Source organism: Bufo gargarizans, chromosome 2, assembly GCF_014858855.1.
Source record: "Bufo gargarizans isolate SCDJY-AF-19 chromosome 2, ASM1485885v1, whole genome shotgun sequence".
NCBI classification, from domain to species: domain Eukaryota; kingdom Metazoa; phylum Chordata; class Amphibia; order Anura; family Bufonidae; genus Bufo; species Bufo gargarizans.
Window position 1 is genome coordinate 611,003,126 of NC_058081.1, and position 24,131 is coordinate 611,027,256.

The 24,131-nt window shown below is 43.9% G+C and overlaps 1 protein-coding gene across 2 annotated transcripts in view; it reads right to left on the reverse strand.

Moving 5' to 3' along the window:
- Window positions 1-24,131, reverse strand: part of LOC122928800 (tumor necrosis factor receptor superfamily member 8-like) — a 49,863-nt gene that overhangs the window by 24,064 nt on the left and 1,668 nt on the right. The window contains exon 1 of one of the 2 annotated variants that reach the window (XM_044282030.1): window positions 19,882-19,982. The exons of the other annotated variant lie outside the window; for it this stretch is intronic. Within the exon in view, the coding sequence (XP_044137965.1) occupies window positions 19,882-19,911 (30 nt within the window). The 5' untranslated portion in view covers window positions 19,912-19,982. Of the gene's footprint in view, window positions 1-19,881; window positions 19,983-24,131 lie in introns of those variants that run through there. 2 annotated transcript variants of the gene reach the window in all.

Here is a 24,131-nt window from a genome sequence, read left to right on the forward strand (position 1 = left end):
CTTGATCAAAGCGTTTCCCACGTCTCCGCCTGTTGAATCTTTGTGGTTGCGATGTCTGCCAATTGTATATTTTGCCAGATTGGTAATCATCTAAGTCTCTGTGCCACTTATCCCTTTTAATGTGTTCAACCTCCGATTTGTGCCGCATAACGTGTTGAGTCGTCTTTTCTTTGTAAGTTGTAAACTCCTCGCCACTCACCAGGTCCCGAATCTGGGTTTCCAAATCGGTTGTATTTTTCTTCAAGTTATCCACTTCTTTCTGTAAAAAATCTATATTGAGCAGCATCAGCTCGAAAGAGTATTGATTATTTATCGCTTCAAAAGCTTTGCAAAAGCGAAGATTGGACGAAGATTCGGGCGAAGATTGGACCTAAGGCCCCTTGGTATTCTTTGCTGTTTATAATACTCTCTCAGAGTTATTAGATGTAACTCCATGGTATTTAGTCTCTTAAGATCTTGTTCAGCTTTACGTTTCAAGATATCAACCGAGGGGGAACTTAAAAAGGTTACATCACCTCCATCGACGTTAATGAGCCGCTGAATGTCCTCATCAGTATAAACATACATGTGTCTTAACGAGGTATCCATGTTCTTACTTGGACCTGGGGGACCCTCCATGGTGTGTATAACTCCACGATTTTCAACCCCCTGGTGCACGCCTCCCGGATCAACAATAGATAAACGTAAAAGTGTAGAAGCAGCACCTTATGGTCTCCAGATAATGCGTTGATCAATGCAGCAGCCTAGCCGTAGGCCCTTGATCCATCAGGCCTTAGAATACGTGTGTAGAAAGGAAGATGGCTTCGGCAGCATGTAACAGTATCAAAACTTCTTTATTGGTACCTCCAGACACAAATGGCAACGTTTCGACTGTTCACCAGTCTTTATCAAGCCTAATGACATCAGTGTTGGTAGGCATATAAATACCCCCCCACATTAAAAAACACGCCCCACATTGTATCAACATAGCCAATCATTGTAATGGAATGAATCTTATGCAAGTTGTTACTCACTGAAGCCGGCATGGCCTCCATCCTCATCATGTGCGCCACAGCGTGTTGTCTCCTCCACTGCGCAGCCGCGGCTCGCCGGCTTCACATGCCGGAAGTGTCATCAGTCACCATGACTACGGCCGGCACTGACGTCTCCGGCCAATAGGAAGCCAGAAGAAAACTCTGTCGTCATCGTCTGCGCGACTCTCACGTGACAACCCATATGGTGCGCACAACCGTGCGTCAATCCCATTTTTCTCAACGAGAGACATTGATACATCTAAGGGCCAACCAATTGCATCCACTGATATGCTTATGTGTAAAGATTTTGATTTACGTAACAAAAGTCATTTTTCGCCGCCACAAAACAACCATGTTGTTGAAACATATATCAGCTTTGTCAGGAAACGAATTGACCTATTTAGGGAGGGTAGTACTGACCAGTTCAGGCATAATCTGTCCCATGCTGAGAGGCGGGCTTTGTCTGAGCTGGAACGGAATAAAAAATTAACTATCAAGCCAGCTGACAAGGGGGGTGCCGTGGTCGTCATGGATACCTGTAAGTACATCAATGAGATCACACGACAGGTAGGGGACGTTAATGTGTATGAGATATTGAACAAGGATCCTAAGTTTGATATAGCATGTGTTATAGGGGTATTATTGGATGAGGCAATTAGTCAAGGAGTCATCGATGATGAACTATATAATTTTCTACATGTGAGCCACCCGATTACCCCTATAATATATGTTCTACCAAAGATCCATAAGAGTTTGGTGGACCCTCCTGGCCGACCCATTGTGTCGGGCAGGGGCTCCATCTTTAATCCCATATCCATCTTTTTGGATAAGGTATTGCGGATCCATGCGACCACGGCCCCCTCCTACATCAGAGATACTGGCCATTTTTTGACTAAGCTGAACGCACTTGTTTTGCCTGCGGAATTTTTACTTGTAAGTTTTGATGTTGTATCGTTGTATACATCCATCGACCACTCTTATGGTTTAGGTGTCGTCGATGTGGCCCTGGCCAGCACGGAACTCTCTCCTGGGGCGCGCCGGCGGATCCTCGCCCTCCTGGAGGTGGTCCTGAGGAGAAATTATTTTCTCTTTGGGGACACCTTCTACCAACAAAAGCGTGGTGTGGCGATGGGGTCTAACATGGCCCCCACCTACGCTAACATCTTCATGGCGGAGGTCGAGGATCGGCTAGTGTATCGCTCCACATTTTTTGAGAGAGTTCTGTGCTGGTGGCGCTACATCGACGACATTTTCCTGATTTGGACAGGCACTATGCCTGAACTGGAGGATTTCCATGTGCACCTGAACTCTGGGGTCCGGGACCTGCAGTTCACCGTGATGCACTCTGCCCGTGAGCTGCAGTTCCTTGACGTCCGGGTTCAGGTGCACAATGGAAGGATCAGCACTGATCTATTCCAGAAACCTACAGATAGGAATACCCTACTAATGTACGATAGCAATCACCCTCAGACCATGGTGAACTCTCTTCCATGGAGCCAACTACTCAGGGTACGTCGTATTGTATCCGATGACACCCAGTTTGACTACAGAATAGATGAGATGTGTATGAAATTTGCAAAGAGAGGCTACCCTAATCAATTGATCAACCGTACCAAACATAGGATTTCATCCATGAAACGTGGAGCTACATTGGTGAGGAAACCACAGAAACAAGAGTCTGCCCGCATCCCTTTTGTGTCCATCTTTGGTGGTGACAGCCGCAATATTGCTGCCATCCTACGCCAGGATTGGCAGATCCTTCAGAAAGGACTGCCAACAGTTAAAGAGTTTTCTGTCCCCCCAATGATGGCATATAAACGGACCCGTAATCTACGTGATAGACTAGTCAAAGCGGACATAGGGGGTAAGGATTTAGACAAACAGAAAAGACTGGCACCACTTAAGAATGGTAATTTCCCTTGCCTCTCCTGCTGCAACTGCAGTTGCATCATGAGAGGTGATGGTTTTACTCATCCTTATAGTGGTAAACGATTTAAGATTAAGGGACACTTCACATGCAAATCCACAGACGTGGTTTACATGATACAGTGTCCATGTAGCCTAATATATGTGGGTGAAACCACAATGGAACTGAGGGAAAGAATTAATAAGCATAAGAGCACTATTAGAACAGGAGCTATTGACAAACCGGTTGCCAAACACTTTATCGATTGTAAACATGCTATTAATCAACTAAGATTTCGAGTAATTGACAGCGTTGGGTATCTGAGAAGGGGTGGTGACAGGAAGGCGATTCTTAGGAAAAAGGAACTCAAGTGGATCCATACCCTTAGATCCCTTCAACCTTATGGGTTAAACTTGGAGTTTAACGTTACATCCATCGACTGATGTGGGGCGCTTGATGGTCCTCTTCAGTATAGGGACATCATTATTAATTAATTTTTCATAATTAATTTTTTATATGTGACAACACATCCCTATCATAGAGATTGTTATATTTGTATGATATAATGCCTTTTATTGTCTGATGGACGTTATTTTGGAAAATGGATTATACATAACGGTTGTGGTATGCGGCGCTGGACATGGTCTCCACCTTCGTTTGATATGTGCTTTATTTAGTGAGAATGTGGCGATCACTATTGTGATTTTGATCTGGCAATATCAATTCAGCCACCTATGTGCATTGATTGGGTACATGTTATCATATGGATTATGCACATTACTTTAGAGTAAGCTGCGCTGGTCACGGCGTCGCGGTTACCATGACTCCGGTACTTTCACTGTGTCTCCATTGGCTGCGCCACCCATGTGACCCATGGGATTGACGCACGGTTGTGCGCACCATATGGGTTGTCACGTGAGAGTCGCGCAGACGATGACGACAGAGTTTTCTTCTGGCTTCCTATTGGCCGGAGACGTCAGTGCCGGCCGTAGTCATGGTGACTGATGACACTTCCGGCATGTGAAGCCGGCGAGCCGCGGCTGCGCAGTGGAGGAGACAACACGCTGTGGCGCACATGATGAGGATGGAGGCCATGCCGGCTTCAGTGAGTAACAACTTGCATAAGATTCATTCCATTACAATGATTGGCTATGTTGATACAATGTGGGGCGTGTTTTTTAATGTGGGGGGGTATTTATATGCCTACCAACACTGATGTCATTAGGCTTGATAAAGACTGGTGAACAGTCGAAACGTTGCCATTTGTGTCTGGAGGTACCAATAAAGAAGTTTTGATACTGTTACATGCTGCCGAAGCCATCTTCCTTTCTACACTACAGAGATGAGGTCGGAATCATGCTTATTCTGGTAGATTTGCTCTAGATAATTTGGATGCTGCTGCATTCAGTGATGGTGGTCCTCTCCCTGCTGTCCTGTTCTTGTCATATATGCAGTTTTTCTGCTGTGATTGCACTTTAACTAGTTAATTTTCTCATCAAATGTTCCACAGAGCACAGCGCTATATAGGTTAGTGTGTCACATCAGTCTGGAGCTTTGTGTAACATTGCGTCATTTTGCGTCACTAAACTGATCTTCCGTGTGGGTGGGGGGAAGGAGAACTGCTGGAGGGGCAAGTGGTCCTAAAGCTGGAAGTCAATGGGGGAAAGAAAACAAGTCACTGTTTCTTGGTTAGGTAGTTATAAGAATAGGGCAGAAAACTAATGGGGTCATGTATTAAGACCAGTCTCTACATAACTTAGGCTACTTTCACACTAGCGTTCGATCGGATCCGTTCTGAACGGATCCGATCATAATAATGCAGACGGAGGCTCCGTTCAGAACGGATCCGTCTGCATTATATTAGCATATAAAAGCTAAGTGTGAAAATAGCCTCGTACGGATCCGTCCAGACTTTCAATGTAAAGTCAATGGGGGACGGATCCGCTTGAAGATTGAGCCATATTGTGGCATCTTCAAACGGATCCGTCCCCATTGTAAGTCTGGACGGATCCGCACGCCTCCGCACAGCCAGGCGGACACCCGAACGCTGCAAGCAGCGTTCAGCTGTCCGCCTGTCCGTGCGGAGGCGAGCGGAGGCTGAACGCCGCCAGACTGATGCAGTCTGAGCGGATCCGCATCCATTCAGACTGCATCAGGGCTGGACGGAAGCGTTCGGGTCCGCTCGTGAGCCCCTTCAAACGGAGCTCACGAGCGGACCGACGAACGCTAGTGTGAAAGTAGCCTTAGGCGCATCTACCGCCGGCCTAAATCTACGTCAGCTCCCTTGTAGTTGCACTACAACTCCCAACATAACACAGGCAATTTAGAGGAACATTATACATTATGTCTTACATAATGGAGCTACCAAATACAGTCAAAGATATAGATATATAATAGGACATCTGGTCTACAGGACTTTAACTTTCACTTTGTGTGGGTCATCTAATGACCCTTATCTCTAAATTACTAAAAGGTCATAAACACTTATTTAAACCACATTTTTATCAGTACGATAAGAATGTAGCTATAATAAGTGTTTAAGGTCAGAGCTCAGAGATAAAGAGCTGTCAGTTGAGCTGCCTGACGGAAGCAGTAAAAATACAGAGCCTGCTACTAAAGAATCTCAAGGCTGTACAGAGAAAGGGGCTCAACATTTAAAAAAATGCCCCAAAGGTGTCCATAGCCTTTAAATATTGATGACCTGTCATCAGGTTGAGGTTATCAATATCTAATTAGTGGGGGTCAGACATCTAGCACCCTGCCAATCAACTACTTGAAGGAGCCTCAGCACTTACAGCATACCAAGTACAGTACAATACATGACTGATGGCATTTGTAAGGATCCTGATCCGTCTGACAAATACATTGAAATGCCAGATCCGTCTCTCTGGTGTCATCCGGAAAAATGGATCCGGAATTTATTTATTTTTACATTTTTTGTGATCTGAGCATGCGCAGACCATAAAAAACTGATCTGTTTTCCTGGAACACATGCTGCGGTATTATCTCCGTCCTGAAAAGGCAAAAAGACTGAACTGAAGACATCCTGATGCATCCTGAACGGATTACTCTCCATTCAGAATGCATTAGGATAAAACGGATCAGTTATTTTCCGGTATCGAGCCCCTAGGACGGAACTCAGTGCCGGAAAAGAATAACGCTAGTGTGAAAGTACTGTAAGTTTATTGACAACTAGACTTTTTGACTAATTATGATTGATCCTCCTGTAGAACTAGTTCATATTTGTAACCAGTGGTGTATATAAGCAGAGAAAACTCCATAACAAAGGCCTCTGCTGGTGCTGTTTCAAGCTATCACACCCATGTACAGAAGGGCATACAGCTTGTTATCTCCTCATTACATTCCCATCTTCTGTATGAGAATAGTGTAGTATTGCCTTCTGGCAAATTACTCTTTTTACAATAAACAGGGCCCCTATGTCAGCTAGATATAGGGCTAGGACGGCAAACTGAGTTATTGCCTTGGGTGTAGGAAAGTCTATCAACAACTATGTTGCAACATGTAATTCTATGGCTGTTGTAACCCCTTAGTGACCACCCATATGTGTTTTTTTTACGACGGTCACTAAGGGGGCTTTAGGCTGGGCCACCACTTTCTTAAGGCGGCCCAGTCTAAGCGCTGCACAGGTCCCCCGTGCAGCGGGGAGTGGGAATCCGGCTGTCACATGAGAGGTGCGGCCCTGCTCTAACAGCACAGACCGGCAGGAGGGAGTGCCTATCCGGGCTGTTTAACACTTTCGCTCCCACCACATGTAAAGTACTGACAGAGGGAACGGACTCCCTCTGTCTCCCATTGGCACACCACAAATGCAATCACGGTGTGCCGATGTGTTTGAAGGCTGCCTGGGGTCTGATGTAGGCCCCAGACCAGCCTTCAGTAATTTCCTCTCTGGCGCAGCTTGCTGGTCAATATCAGAATAGCATTGCCATTAAATGCTATGCGCTATAGGGGTTTTGCATTGCATTTTAAAAGCAATCAAAAAGCTGTCTATTATAGTCCCCTTGTGGGACTATTAAGTGGTAAAAAAAAAAAATAATAATAATAATAGTAATTTATTAAATTAAAAAATCCCATTAAAAATTGTTTTTTTAAAAATAATCTTCCCCATATGTTTGGTATTGCCGCCTCCTTAACAACCCAGACTACATAAATATCATGTAAATTATCCCCTACAGTGAACGCCGTAAAAAAAAAAAAGACAGAATTGCTAAATTATTCTTAGTTGCCACCGAAATAACAAGCGATCAAAAAGCGCCATTTAATCCAAAATGATACCAAAGAAAAATACAAGTCATCCTGCAAAAATCAAGCCCTCACACAACTCTATAAAAAGAAAAGGAAAAAAGTTATGGGTCTTGGAAAGCGGCAATGCAAAAACATTTTTTTCTTTTAAAAAGGGATAAAAATTTATAACGTAAAAATGCAGTGGCAGTATTGCTGTTTTCCCATCTGCCTCCCAGAAAGAGTTAATAAAAGTTAATCAGAAAGTTATGTGTAGGGCTCATTCAGACTGCTGTCTGCAAAAATGCGGATCCATTTTTTTGCGGACAGTTCAGCATGTACGCAAAAAAACGGATTGCATTCCGTTTTATTTGGGGGGGGGGGGGGACCCATGGGGCCATGTCCTGATTTTCACTGACAAGTATAGGACATATTTCATTTGTTTTGCTGAGCTGTAAAATGGTAGAAAAGGGCCCCATAGAAGTGAATGGGGCAGAATCTAATCCGCCAAAAAACGGATCTGCATTTTTGCCGTCTGAATGAGCCCATAGGAAGAGAGCGAGGAGGCAAGTCCAAAAGAATTCAAATTATTTTGGCATTATAGGTAACATACTAAGGTACTGCCCACCAAACCCTAGAAGAAGGACAACATGGACCAAGGCCAGCAGCCACGTATAAAGTCCTAGAATTGGAGTAACGGCATCATACAAGTACATTATAATGGACGAGTGACTTGTGTCAGCTTCATTATACCGGGACCTGTATACATTCATACCCAGTTCTTAGTCTGAGCTCACAGTGATCATATCACAAGCACTAAATACCCTGCTGATGGCTACAGAAATGAATTGGCGTCAAGACCTCAGCTGCTTACAGTAAAAGCTGATAATGGTCAGATTTCCAGTATACTGCAATAATATTACTGGTGACTGTCAGTAAGGTTATTAATAAGGTAAAAAGAACGTGTGCTTATTCCTTCGGATTCTATGGCCTCCCCCACATCGAGGTTCAGATCTCTTTTCTGGACACCACTGGTGCCCTCACTTAAAGGGGTTATGCAGTTTTTTTAAACTGATGATTGGCGGGGGTCCGACACCCGGGACCCCTGCCGATCAGCTGTTTGAGAAGGCAGCAGCGCTGGCAGTAGCGCTGCGGCCTTCTTGCTGTTTACCGCAGGCTCAGTGACGTCACAACTAGTATCACTGGCCTGGGCGGGGCTAAGCTCTGTTCATTTTAATGGAGCTTAGCCCCGCCCAGGCCATTGATACTAGTCGTGACGTCACTGGACTTGCAGTAAACAGCGAGAAGGCAGCGACAATACTGCCAGCGCCGCTGCCTTCTCAAACAGCTGATTGGCAGGGGTCCCGGGTGTTGACACCTTTAATCATGTTAGGATGCTTTCACACACGGCAGATTTGTTGCTGAAAATTTCGGCGACTGAAAATAACTGCCAAACAGGGAGTGTTTTGGCAGGAGTCCCGTAGATTTCTCTGGAACACATTCAGATTAGGCCTCTTTCACACTGGCACTAGCACACTCCGTGGGGCAGCCGCAGCAGATCGCGGACCCATTCACTTGAATGGGTCTGCGATCCGGACATTCCGCAAAAAGATAGGACATGTTCTATCTTTTTGCGGAACGGAAGCAAGGGACGAAACTCCACGGAAGCACTCCGTAGTGCTTCCGTAGGGTTCCGTTCCGCACCATTCTGCATCTCCGGATTTGCGAACCCATTCAAGTGAATGGGTCCGCATCCGTGATGCGGAATGTCCACGGAACGCCACCCATGTATTGCGGATCCGCAAATGCGGTCCCCAATACGGCAACGGGGCGCACACGCCAGTGTGAAAGAGGCCTTAATGGAACAGATTTTCAGTCAGAGACGTTTCCTGCAAGAAAATCTGCTGTGTGTGAACGCACCCTGAGACCACATTCAAACGCTGAAAACTGTTTTAAGAACAATGGGAGTCTATGAAGTTATTCACACAAACACTTTTGACAGCCAGTGAATAACGCCCAGTGCATTTTCACAGATCGACAGCTCCCATGCAAATGAAGGGGACTGTTTTTAACTTCTGTTTCTCAGAATGGCATCAGTGAAAAAACATCTTCTAAAAACTGACCATTTTGCTGTTTTTTAGATGTTTTTTCACTGTCGTGTGAATGTAGCTTTAAAGGGGTTGTGTTACTTTAGCAAGTGGCATTTATCATGTAGAGAAAGTTAAAGGGGTTCTGCAGTTTGTTTAAACTGATGATTTATCCTCTGTATAGATCATCAGCATCTGATCGGCGGCGGTCCCGGGTGTCAGCTGTTTGAGAAGGCAGCGACGCTCCAGGAGCGCCGCGGCCTTTTCACTGTTTACCGCAGGCCCAGTGACATCATAACTAATATCAACTGGCCTGGACGAGGCTAAGCTCCATTCAAGTGAGAATGGAGCGCCGTTGCCTTCTCAAACAGCTGATCGGCAGGGGTCCCGGGTGTTTTGTGTGTTTGTTTCGCCTCATTAGGCTGTGGATGACGGACGTATCCCGCTTTTCCCCCAGCAAGTGAGATCTCCATTTGTATTCTTGTTGTCTCCATAAGCATGGATACTTGTATGAAATTATTCTTAATCATGTTGCAAATCACAAATTTACGGACTGAAGGATTTTATAATATTATAATTGTAATATGGATATGAATTTTTGCATTATAAATTAATAAAATATATATAAAAAAAACAAAAAAACAGCTGATCGGCAGAAGTCCCGGGTGTCGGACCCCCGCCGATCAGATGCTGATGATCTATCCAGATGATAGATCATCAGTTTAAACAAACTGCAGAACCCCTTTAATACAAGCCACTTACTAATGTATTGTGATTGTCCATATTACTTCCTTTGCTGGCTTGATTCATTTTTCCATCACATTAAAAATGGCTCGTTTCCATGGTTACAACCACTCTGCAATCCATCAGCAGTGGCCGTGGTTACACACTATAGGAAAAAGTACCAGTCTATGTGCGCTCCCATGGTCACGGCCACCAGAGAGACTGGTGCTTTTTCCTATGGTGTGCAAGCACGGCCATTGCTGCTGGATTGCAGGGTGGTCGTAACCATGGAAATTAGCAGTGTATATTATGATGGAAAAATGAATCTAGCCAACAAAGGAAGTAATATGGATAATGATACATCAGTAAGTGCCTTGTAACTTTCTCTACATGATAAATGCCACTTGCTGAAGTGAGACAACCCCTGGGATTGTCCAGGATTAGAAAAACATGGCTTTTATTGATGCACATTGCCTATATGGACGGCTTTATTCCATTGTTTTCAATTTACTGATGGATACATGAGAAAACAGTTAGTGGGGAGAACACCCAAAATCTTATCTTGTTCACTTGAGACTAATCTTGTTTAGGTCAGTGCAACAAAATAGGTCTCATTTCCTTTCTAATTAAGTTTAAGATGTGTGGCGTGTAGAAGGGGGGGGGGGACAGAGGTTAAAGGGTTGTCCAATATTTGCGAAAAAGTGCCAGAGAACTGTCACCTTTCAAATGCCCCACTACTTCTGCACCACAGCTCCTCGTAAAAAGTTTCTTGCTTTAAATAAACAGCGCCATACCACACACAGGTTGTGTGTGGTATTGCAGCTCAGCCTCATTCACTTCAGTAGAGCTGGGTTGCAATACCAAATGCAATGTAATGAGCATTTTAACCCCACAGGTGCTTCATAGAATTTATTAGAATTGGGTTGTAAAAATGAAAAATAAAATGAAAAAAAAAAAACAACAACAACATAATTTATTATGCAATTTCCCCCAGCATAACTCCAAATGTGGTTGCAAACTGCTTTTTGGGCAAACGTCAGTGCTCAGAAGGGAAGGAGCGCCATTTGTTACTATGTTACTATGTATTTGTACATAAACTGCTGTTTGGGCAGATTGCAGGGCTCAGCAAGGAAAGACCATTATTTAGTTTTTGGAGTGCGGAATATGTTCCCCTTAGGGTACTCTTGAGGTATAATAAGATGCTGTAGTTTTGTTTGTGGTTTTAATACTCATCTTATAATGTTGGGTCCTCTCAGGGTGGGCACCGTGCTATATTATTATTTACAAGATATCCAGGATATAACCATACGGTAAATCGGGGTGCTGTACGCTCCAGTATTGCCTTATGTTTGGCTTCTTCACTAGCAGCACAAGGCTCCAAAATGTCATCATCTCTGCTGCATCTACAGGCGTCCAACTGTAAGGTCTAGCAAATAGTGATGTGGGGGTTTGGACCAAAAACTGCTGGAGGTATAAATCAGACTGGGTCACTATTTTGTATACGTGAGCAATATTTATCCAACGATGTAGCCATATTATTATTATTATTATTTTTTATTAAAGTGCCATTCACCATAGCGCTGTTCATATGAAAAGGGGGTGTACATACATAATACAGACAATTGCATTATTCATAAACAAGACGAGTTACAAACTGGTACAGAAGGAGAGAGGGCCCTGCCCGCGAGGGCCCACAATCTACAAATGAGGACTTGTTTCTTGCGGGACAAGTTGTATTTTTGAATGGCACCATTTGGGGGTATATAAAACTTTTATAATTTTTTGGGGGGGCAATGAAAAAAACTGCAATTTTGCCATTGTTAACATTATTCTGTGGGTCAGTAGTGGTTTTGTCTGCTACGTTAGCCACACAATGGGGGCTACAGAGAAAAGGGAAAAATTGTCTGTTTCCCCTCTTTTCTTTTTTATAATGCAACTAAAATACTGCACTGTAAAATACTGTATGGGCATGTTCACCAGAGTTGGGGGACCGTCCCCTTCCTGCCCACGCCATGACCACTTTTTTAGACTTAACATGAGCGGGGAGAAGTCGTAGATTGAGGCGCAAAGGACCTTTTCCCCACAATGTGCTCCAGAAATACACCTAATTTAGGCTACTTTTGCGTTTGGTGCGGATGCGTCACGGATCCGTTCAGATAATACAACCGTCTGCATCCGTTTAGAACGGATCCGTTTGCATTATCTTTAACATACCCAAGACGGATCAGTTTGAACACCATTGTAAGTCAATGGAGGACGGATCCGTTTTCTATTGTGCCAGATTGTGTCATAGAAAACGGATCCGTCCCCATTGACTTACATTGTGTGTCAGAACGGATCCGTTTGGCTCAGTTTCGTCAGATGGACACCAAAACGCTGCAAGCAGCGTTTTGGTGTCCGCCTCCAAAGTGAAATAGAGACGGAACGGAGGCAAAGTGACGCATTCTGACCGGATCCTTTTCCATTCAGAATGCATTAAAGCAAAACTGATCCGTTTGGACCGCTTGTGAGAGCCCTGAACAGATCTCACAAACGGAAAGACAAAACGCCAGTGTGAAAGTACTTTAGGCGTATTTCTGTTAATTGACCCCTATAGCGTATAAAAGTCGCCAATGCTTTGCTGAATCAATAACTGCTAAGTCCAAAACTCCTCTGGTATTAACATTAGCACAAAAACTGTGCACTTCGAGCAGCTGCATGCAAGCATTGGATGGAGTGATGTAAAAAGTGCAGTACCATAGAACAGGGTTACAATAAAGGGTTAATTGCTGTAATATCATATTATTCAGTTAAATGTTGTGACTTGTTGTATTTGTATACCTAATAGCATTGCATGGACAATTAAGGGTAAACGCCCTGGCTGACCATGTTAGGTTGGTAGGAGATGGACCCCAATTAGTTAGTGAGTCCAGTTCTGCCTGAGGAATAGTGAAGACCTGGATGTGCAAACTCTGCAGAGCTAAGCCGAAGCACAGAAAGGCTGAGACTTCTACAGCCAAAAATGCACCTTTACCACCAAAGTACGTCTGAGAGAAGGTAGTTAGGTCCAGAATCTACAAGGGCAAGCATTGGAGTCAGTCAGCAAGGTATTGTGCATGTTTATGGCAGAGTGACCTTACTGCTGTTAACATTGCTAATGCACCCTTCCACCCTCGCTGCATGCCTAAGGGTCTACAGAGAGACTTTAGAGAGAAAGAATACTACAACCCCCATCATTGCTGTCCATACATTGCTATTGGCGACAGGTTGCACTGTATTTATTGATGCCAACTGGCCTGGTTACTGACTCCACTATACATCGACCGCTGTATCCATACTTCTGCCTTGCACCCAGCCCAACACTTAACATCAAGGCACTCCAACTACCACCAGGCAAGAGCCCTAATACCAAGGTGTGTCAAAGTTATTTTGCATATTACCCGAGAGAAGAAATGGAGAGCCAGGGCGAGGATTGCCATGGTGAACTGTGACTACTACCATCACCCTCAGAGCCACAACTACCACTTCCAACCTCTACACACTACTTAACAAAAGCATCCTTCACTGGACTCCGGAGCAGTGATAATGTGTTCTGTTGAGTGATGGATCATGCTTCTCCATCTGGCAGTCTGATGGATGAGTCTGGGTTTGGCAACTGCCAAGAGAACGTTATCTGACTAACTGCATTGTACCAACTGTGAAGTTTGGTCTAGGGCCCTTAGTTCTAGTGAAGGGAAATTTAAAACCTTCAGCATAGCAAGACATTTTGGACAGTTGTATGCTTCCAACTTTGTGGGAACAGTTTGGGGAAGGCACTTTTGTGTTCCAGCATGACTGTGCCCCACACACCAAGCTCCATAAAGGCATGGTTGGGTGAGTTTGGTGTGGTAGAACTTGACTGGCCTCACAGAGCCCTGGCCTCAACCCCATTGAACACTTGTGGGATGAACTGAATGGATATTCTGAGCCAGGCCCTCTCATCCAACACCAGAGTCTGACCTCAGAAATGCTCTTCTGGATGAATGCACAAAGATTCCCACAGACACATTCCAAAATCCTGTAGAAAGCCTTCTGAGAAATGTGGGAGCAGTTTTAGCTGTTAAGACGGGAGGACCAACTGCATGTTAATGCCTATGGATTTAGAATGGGATGTCACAAATTCTGCTGTAGGTGTGGAAAGTGTAAGTATCCCAAGATGTTTGTCCACATAGTGTATGTATACATATTTCTATATAGTGGTACTATTTACAGTAGGTGTATGGTTAGCAGCACAGGTTGGGTTCTGTTTGCGTCACATTAAGGCCTCATGCACACAAGCGTTCCGTTTTTTGCGGTCCGCAAATTGCAGATCCACAAAACATGAAAGCTGCCTGTGTGCCTTTCGCAATTTGCGGAACGAACAGGTGGCCCATTGCAGAATTGCCTATTCTTGTCTGCAAAACGGATAAGAATAGGACATGTTCTATTTTTTTTTTTTATGGGGCCACGGAACAGAGCAACGGATGCGGACAGCACACGGAGTGCTGTCTGAATCTTTTGCGGCCCCATTGAAGTAAATGGGTCCACACCCGAGCCGCAAAAACTGCGTCTCGGATGCGGACCAGAACAACGGTCGTGTGCATGAGGCCTAAGGGGCAACTGCTGCGCCCTCTCCACTTTGATTGACAGGACCAGGCAATGAAAACATCATAATGCCTAGCCTTATCAAAGTGTTGAGGGCGCAGCAGTTGCAGAGAGAGATGAGCCTATAGGTGTAACGGCAACGCCCCTGTTGCTCCTAGAAGCTCTTTTGCATATATTAAAATATAATTTTTTTCAGCTATGTGGGCAAGGGGAAGTCAAAAGTCTATAAGTCCTCAATAAAAAAAAAATCAACACTATAAATAAAAAACACTATACTTACCTCCCCTGACACTTCTGTGGCTCTTTTGCCTTGTCCCACCTCCCAATCCCATTCCTCTTAGGCCTATTGCACACAACCGTATGTCTTTTTTAGTATTTTGCGGTCCGTGTGCATTCCATTTTTTGCAGAACGGAGCTGGCCCCTGATAGAACAGTACTATCCTTGTCCGTTATGCGGATAATAAGGCGTCTCTTTTTTTTTTTTTTACGTGCCGTTTTTCGCGTTCCATATATGGTCCGTATACGGAACCATTCATTTCAATGGTTCTGTAAAAAAAAATGAATGCATTCCGTTTCCGTATTTCCGTTTTTCCGTTCCATTGAAAGATAGAACATGTCCTATTATTGCCCGCAAATCACTTTCCATGGCTCCATTCAAGTCAATGGGTCCACAAAAAAAAAACGGAACACATACGGAAATGCATCCGTATGTCTTCCGTATCTGTTCCGTTTTTTGCGAAACCATCTATTGAAAATGTTATACCCAGCCCAATTTTTTCCATGTAATTACTGTATACTGTATATGCCATACGGAAAAACGGAACAGAAATGCAAACACAATGGAAACAAAAAGCTGAACAACGGATCCGTGAAAAATGGACTGCAAAACACTGAAAAAGCCATATGGTCGTGTGATGGTTCCATATATGGTCCATATACGGAACGCAAAAAACGAAATGGAAATGGAAAAAAAACATTCATGTGCATGAGGCCTTTTACTGTGCACGGACCACTGGTTCAGACAAATAGAAGTAAGAAGTGAGACATAAGCACCAACTGCATCAGCTTCATCGCCACACATGTTACTACGTATTAGGGTCTATTCACACAGTCCGTAATTTGGGTCCACATTCATTCCGCAATATGCGGACCCATTCACTTTCAATCGGGCTGGAATGGATGCGAATCCAGATTTTCAGGATTCGCATCCGCATTTTCGGGATCCACATCCGTTTTATTGGGATCCGCAATTCCGTTCCTGAAAAAAATAGAACATGTCCTATTTTTGTCCACAATTGCGGACCATAAAAGGCTATTTTCTATTATAATGTCTGTGATGTGCGGTCCGCAAATTGCGGATCGCACATTGCAGGTGTCCGTGTTTTGCGGATCCGCAAAACACTTACGGACGTGTGAATGGCCCCTTAGAATACTTCAGGTACCAGGACACACATGGACCATCCCTCCATCAACTACTGAGACCTTTATGATAGCATTTACATAATCTACATTGTAGGGTTTGCACTGTCGTTTATCTGTTCTCATTCTGAAAGTGGTCTCTGGATATGTATGACTATGAGAACAGCGGCAACACCAGCCCAACAGGACATCCGACTCACATCTACAGAGATGAGCTGGCCCAGTGTGGAAACAGGATGATGATCTGAATGTGTATGCACATTAGATAGATAGATTAGATAGGTAGATAAATTATATAGGTTGATAGATTAGATAGGTAGATAGATTATATAGGTTGATAGATTATATAGGTAGATAGATAATATAGGTTGATAGACTAGATAGATTATATAGGTTGATAGATTAGATAGGTAGATAGATTATATAGGTTGATAGATTAGATAGATTATATAGGTTGATAGATTAGATAGGTAGATTATATAGGTTGATAGATTAGATACGTAGATAGATTATATAGGTAGATAGATTAGATAGGTAGATAGATTATATAGGTTAATAGATTATATAGGTAGATAGATTATATAGGTTGATAGATTAGATAGGTAGATAGATTAGATAGGTTGATAGATTAGATACGTAGATAGATTATATAGGTAGATAGATTATATAGGTTAATAGATTATATAGGTAGATAGATTATATAGGTTGATAGATTAGATAGGTAGATAGATTATATAGGTTGATTGATAGATAGATAGATAGATAGATAGATAGATAGATAGATGTTGTGCTCCAGCTTTCCCTGGGTCCTGGATGGTAAGTTCTGCCTCAGGAACATGGCGGAGTGTACAAGGACTGCTTCAGCTGTTACAGGCCCCTTACAAGAAAATCATCATTCTAAGTCGACTCATAAATTGAACCTAGTTTTGCCATCAGGCCGGGGATACGAGAGACGGCAGTTGTCTGAGCCCAGGCTGCAGAAATGTCACCTCTTATCTCTACACAGTAACGTGTCTGCAGGTCTTGAGTTCAGTCATCATTTTTCCCTCAGAAGGAGAAGCTCAAGGGTTTTTGTCACCCCAAAAACCGCAGAAACCGGGTGGCAGCAGCACGGGCCATTTGATGTCTAACCTCTAAGCCCTGGTGGAAGGTTTTGTGGTAGTCAGAGAAGCTGACAGATCGCAGTGTTATTCAGCTTCATCAGGGCGACATTTAACACGACAAAAACAGGCAGCAAAATTCCCAGCCTGACATTCAAAGAAAAGATTATGACGGCTGCCCCGGCTTAATGTCATGTTTTGCTCAAAATCAGAATTTCTGCTGTATATTGAATAATAGCAAAAAAGTTACATTCAGAATGCTCACATCGATATTCTAGTTTTAGCAAATAAATGTTTTGGGTTTTTTCATAGTCCAATACAATGTGATAAAGTATCTATAAAACCTTAAGATGTCCCAACTGTCCTTTGATATCCTTTGTCAGCAAATGTTAATCTGTGTAACCGTTGCTGGGGTTTCAAAATCTCTGCTTGCTGTCATTCAGATATGTCCTGGTAATGTGATGCTATACACTGTACTTTTTTAATTGGACGAGCATCACAGTCGCCCAACTTTTTATTTTACTAAGTGTTTTTGCCAGCAAAAAGTGAATATTTTGTTGGAGAAATGTGACACGTACAGCGATGTGCAAGAGTTTTAGGCCGGTGTGGAAAAACACTGCAAAGTAATGCTTCGCTCCGCCGAAAGCTCTCCTGTAACAGTGTGCTGCTATTCAGAGCAGGCTCAGACAGGAGCCCGCTCAGCTCAGCTAGATCCTGGTGTAGTGCATCCATAAGCGCTGTTCCAGGAATTAGCCTTAGGCTACTTTCACACTTGCGGCAGAGTGATCCGGCAAGCAGTTCCGTCACCGGAACTGCCTGCCGGATCCGTCAAAACGTATGCCAACTGATGGAATTTGTAAGACTGATCAGGATTCTGATCCGTATTACAAATGCATTTTTAAATAAAGCTTCTTAAAAGTTTAGTTACTCTTTAAAGGAAACCCGTCAACTCAAAAACGCGTATAAAACCGCCAGCATTACTTTATAGTAGCCCCCAGTCTGTTAACAATCATATGTTGATCCGGTAGTCTGATGCTCCATAGATTCCAAAATTGATGTTTTTAGCGCCTCCAGCACTATCTTGCCGGTCAGCTTGAAGTCAAGGGGGCAGCGGCTTCCTTGCTTCAATTCAAGGTAAGCACGCCCTGTAACCGTCCCCTCTCTTGTTAGATTGACAGCCTGCAGTGCGTCCGGAATTGCATAAGTCTCGCGCATGCGCGGTGCGCTCCTTGGTAAGGCACGTTCCCATCTCCGCCTGCAGCCAGTGATCGCTCTCATGCTCAGGAGGGTAAAGGAATCGCAAGTGCGCGCTCATCCGCTCGCAGTGGCCGGCGCATGCGCAGTGCGCTGCTGAAGCCCGGCTAACAGCAGCAGCCGGAGACGGGATGGCGCCTTACCAAGGAGCACACCGTGCATGCGTGAGACTTATACGATCCCGGCCGCACTGCAGGCTGTCAATCTAACAAAAGAGGGGACGGTTACGGGGCGTGCTTACCTTAACTTGAGACAAGGAAGCCGATGCCCTCTTGACTTCAAGCTGAGCGGCAAGATAGCGCTGATGGCGCTTAAAACATTGTTTTCTTATTCTATAGAGCATCAGACAATACCGGATCAAACATATGATTATTAACAGACTGGGCGCTACTATGAGGTAATGCTGGCGGTTTTATATGCGTTTTTGAGGAGACAGGTTCCCTTTAAGGTCCTGCAATGACATGGGGGGAGCTTTAAGCAGAGAAGCAATGTATTCAATGTGAGCCAGAGAAATGCATATCACAAAATAAAGGCCTGGACATGCTGGGAGATGTAGTTCTCTCCTCTTATGCTTCCTCCTATAATGTCCCATAAAATCACAGAATAACAGCCTGGATATGCAGGGGGTTGTAGTCCTCTCTTCTTATACCTCCTCCCTGTAATGTCCTCTGGTATCACAAAATAACAGCCTGGAAATGCTGGTAATTGTAGTTCTCTCCCCTTATACCTCTTCCTGTAATGTAATCTGATTTTTAGTTCTCTCCTCTTATACTTTCTCCTGTAATGTCCCATAAAATCACAAAATAACAGCCTGGGCATGTTGGGAGTTGTAGTCCTCTTCTCTTATACCTCCTCCCTGTAATGTCCTCTGATATGACAAAATGACAGTCTGGACATGCTGGGAGTTGTAGTCCTCTCCTCTTACACCTTATCCCTGTACTGTCCAATATCAAAATCTTGGATGCAGCAAGGAAAGGTGTTAAATATCGCAGGAGGTACCAATTTTTTGTGAGTAAAGCAATGATATGTGTTATAGATTTCTAGCTTAATTGTGCTGACTCTGTTATAGGGACTAAGGTTTCCTTTCTGTGTGTTGTAGTATGGTGCCCCACTGTCCTGGGTGTGATGTCTTCCATTTTGGAGTTATGAAAGTGGGCACCCTGGGTCTAATTGGTTATTTACTTTCAGGGTCCGCCATCTGGAGCAGCATCTTGAGCGGAGTGAAGAGTCTGGGCCCCACGGGGCTGAGCCTCTGAGGACTAAACTGACTGTGTAGGTCAGGGCAGGTGTCACTGTCTCTGTCACTGACTTGTAGATCAGTGACTGGACACTAGAGGAGTGGAGCAGGGACAGGAGTGGAGGGGGCTTCGGGGGAGGTAGGAGACAATGGGGTGAGTGGGCTCAGGAACAGTGCCTTGTAGCCTGGTGACTGACTTGTGGGGTGTTATCACTGCTGTGTAGGACCTATTAAGAGACTCTATTACAAAATAGGTTGTCCGCCTTTTTTCAGACCCCCCAGCATTGACGAACCTTACCTGATCTCTGTAGCAGGGTTTCAGCTCCATCTCTGCACTGCCGGCTCTGCAGGTCCCAGGTCTCCCTGCATCAATGTCTATTTTGACGCAGGAAACTTGACCATTGCAGTGATGGATCATTGGCTACACGGGAGGAGGGGGTTGCAGGGTTGCATTAAAAAATTTGCTATGGGACCCAGCTTTTTCTAGTTACGTCCCTGATTAACACTTCTATTTCTGAAAGCATTTTTAATTTGCAGTATTTTTTCCACATCTGCCTAAAACTTTTGCACAGTACTGTACACATTACTCTCATGTTGCTCTGGGGACACAGATGTTGCACAACTTTTTCAGTTCACAGTGACATCTTGCCGCCACTCTCCACCAAAACTCTGGATCTTATTTTTCCTGCAGTGCCGCCCGATACCACAGAAACCCCTCCATACCAGCAGCAATCTTTCCAGCAGAAGCCTCCTCCTCCCTCAACACGTATATCATGAAATGACTGAGCTGAAGGAGCTGTTGGTGTCAGTGATCAGAGACTTCCTGCATCACAAGCCCCTCTAATCCCTGTAGGTCTGATGTGGTTTTTATAAAGAAATGTTAGGGCACTGAACGTACTCAAAAATTACTGACTCAATTGTCTTAATTTTCCATTTCACAAATTAAAAAAATGTAAATGTCGCTGGGACTCTTCCTGCTCTCAACCTCCTCTTCCTTGTGTTGTCATGTCTAGGAGGAAGCTATGGACCTATCATTTAGGCCTCCTGCACACAACCGTGGGGCCACCATGCCTGTGTTGTGGACGGGCACCGGCCGTGTGCCCTCAGCTACGCGGTGTGGACCCATTGACTTTAGTGGTCCGCGATCTGCAAGATGCGATGAAAGATAGGAAATGTTCTATCTTTTGTGGTGCGAAGACAGACATGAAAGCCTACGGAAGGGCTTTGGTGTATTTCCGTGGGCTTCCGTGTCCGTGCTTCCGCACACAAAAGATAGGTCATGTCCTATCTTTCATTGCATCTTGCAGATCGGGAACCAATTGAAGTCAATTGATGCCGGTGCCTATAGTAACATAGTTTGTAAGGCTGAAAAAAGCATCCGTCCATCTAGTTCAACCTGTTAGGGCTCTTTCACACGAGAGGATGCCGTGCATGGAATCAGCTCCATAAAAGAGTGCCAAGCCATGTTTGTTTTCTATCACTGAGCCAGTTACTTACCCACATACAGACATTTTCTCCCAGTCCAAGCATTCTCATTAATGGTTCTTGCATGGCAAGACCACTTACTGTTATCTCACATATACTGTATATTCTTATTATTATAGCCAAATTTACCACCCTAACTCCTCCCACAGTTTTCACACTACAAAGATAGTAATATACCGAAACGTGCGTATTGTTCCCGATTGGTGTGCTATTATTTAGTTGAACGATTCGCCGAATGGTTCACAAAATATCTGCGTTTTTTTGTAGTGAAATTGGTCCCATAGGAATGAATGGCGGAATGTTCAAAAACTAGAGTGTGAGCTGAAAAAATCAGGACATGATTTCTAAACTGCCACCACTCCCTAATTTTCAAGCCCACCTACACAACTCTAATATATCAAAACGTTCAGCTATCCCTGCTGCCACAAAAAATGTCCACGGCTAAGCCATAGTCCTGATAGTTCTCACAATATGACCATTTGTTTGCAACTCACACCGCCCATTGACGTTTATTGAAACTCCACTCTAGCCCCCTCAAATTTGAAGGGCAATTTCTAAACTGCTACTGTGCCTTCATTTTTAATATTTTAGACACATTCTATGCATTAAAATGTAGGACTGGGCCTTGTGATTCTCACAATATAAAGCTCTTTGGTGTAGGATTTATAATCCTTTTTTAAATCCTTATTTTATCCTTATAATCCTTATTTTTAACCTACAAGCGTTTGAAGATGGCAACTGCCAGTAAAGTGAGCAAGTTGGAGCAGTTTGTTTTTAACCGCTCTTCTCTGCCTTTGCTGTAGAGTAAGTTGCCATAGCAACCCAGGTGTGTGAGCAGCCAGCAGAGTGACAAAAGCTAGAGTGTGAGCTAAAAAATCAGAACATGATTTCTAAACTGCCACCACTCCCTCATTTTGTAGCTTTTCTAGTTATATACTAACCTTTTATGTGGCACAGTATCAAATGCTTTGCAGAAGTCAAGATATATGACATCCATTGATTTAGCCGCGGCCAAGTCTAGAACTTACCTCCTCATAGAAACTGATTAAATTAGTTTGACATGACCGATCCCTCATGAAGCCATGCTGATATGGCGTTATTTGCTTATTTTTATTGACGTACTCCAAAATAGCATCTCTTAGAAAATCTTCAAACTGTTTACCCACAACAGATGTTGAACTTACCGGCCTATAGTTTCCGGGCTCTGTTTTTGAACCTTTTTAGAATTTTGGCACCACGTTTGCTAAGCGCCAATCCTGTGGAACGCAACCTGTCAATATAGAGTCCCCAACACGGGCACTACGGCCCCACTGTCGCGTGCAGAAGGCCTTAGACACAGAGTCCCCCAGGCTTCATAGAAACACATGGCTCCTCCTTCCTTCTGTGTTACTGACTATACTGGACCAATGAAGTGGCCCATGAAAGAAAGCCAAGCAGAGGGACAAGACCTGAAGGGTGTCATGACATGTGCTGCTGTCACTTAGCTCTAGCTGTCCCCCTGGATCAATATCAGTCAGTATCTAGGAATCTGCCTGCCTCAGGTGATTGATCTTGTCCCAGACAAAGAGAACATGAATGACACATCGCCATGTAGATATCACGCACGTACAATCAAGAGTCAGAACAACCAACCAAGACATCCCCTGCAGATGTATAACAGTTTTCATAGACAAAAATGGCGCCATATGTACGTAACATGCCACATATTCCACTTCTTCTTTTGCTTAACTACAACTTTCAGCATGCAATGACAGCCAGATAAAGAAGTATATGATAAAGGAACATCACAGAACAGAATATACCAGATTCTACCATACAAAATGTGTGCAGAAGAATTTACAGACATCGCAATAGCCTCCTCTCATACCCCAGTAAGAACTTACTATGTGTATCATTATATCTTGGGTGGCAATACCTGTTCAAGGTAAGGGACATTTGAAACCAGTTTCTTGTTACAAAGCATAATGGGATTAGATTTTAAGGGGAAAATGCATTTAGGGTCTTATCTATCACGCCCTGCACTCTGCAATTCTGTCTTCAAGAAGTCGCAAAATAGGGCCTTGCAACTTTTTGGGGTCACTTGCAAAAACTTAGTGATTTTTTGCATTTTTACACCGCTCCAGTTTTGGAAAAGTGGGTATGAAGTGGGTGTGGTTAGGTATGTTCATTGGCCGCTTTCAGACGAGCAAGTTGTACATAGTACAAGACAGCTCCTGTCCTGAACTTCCAGCACTGCCAGTGTCGCTTAGCATTATATTGATTTATGATGCTATGTAACCCTTAGAGGTCTGGAATGTATTGGATAAGGGTACTTTCACACTAGCGTATTTCTTTTCCGGCGCAGAGTTCCGTCCTAGGGGCTCAAATCCGGAAAAGAACTGATCAGTTTTATCCCCATGCATTCTGAATGGAGAGCAATCCATTCAGGATGCATCAGGATGCATCCAGTTCAGTCTTTTTTTACTAATCAGGCTTTTCAGAAAACCGTAGCATGTTGCATTTTTACCTCCGGCCAAAAATCTGGAACACCTTGACTGAACGCTGGATCCGGCATTTTTCCTATTGACTTGCATTAATGTGTTACGTCAAAGCGGATACGGCTTTTGCGTGTTATACCAGCAAAAAAAGTTAAAGTCCATAAATGGTGGATCCGTTTTTTCCAATGCATTTTTTCATTGTGATCAGAATCCTGATCAGGATTCAAATGTAATCCGTTTTAGCACGTTTTTCCGGATCCGGCGGGCAGTTCCGGCGACGGAATTGCCCGCTGAATTCAAACAACGCTAGTGTGAAAGTACCCTAACACTGACATAATGCTGTCAGTTTTATTCAATACATTCCAGAACTGTAAGGGTTATATAGCATCATAAATCAATATAATGCTATGTGACACCGGCAGTGCTGGAAGTTTAGGACGGAAACTGTGGTATACTCACGCTTCGAGTCCGGAGTGTGCAAGTCGCAAGTTTTTTTTTTTAAAGTCACAAAAAAGTCACAACCTAACTCTATTAGGGGGTGGTGTAGGAAACCGAAGTAGCATTTCTAGACAAAAGTGTTAGGTTT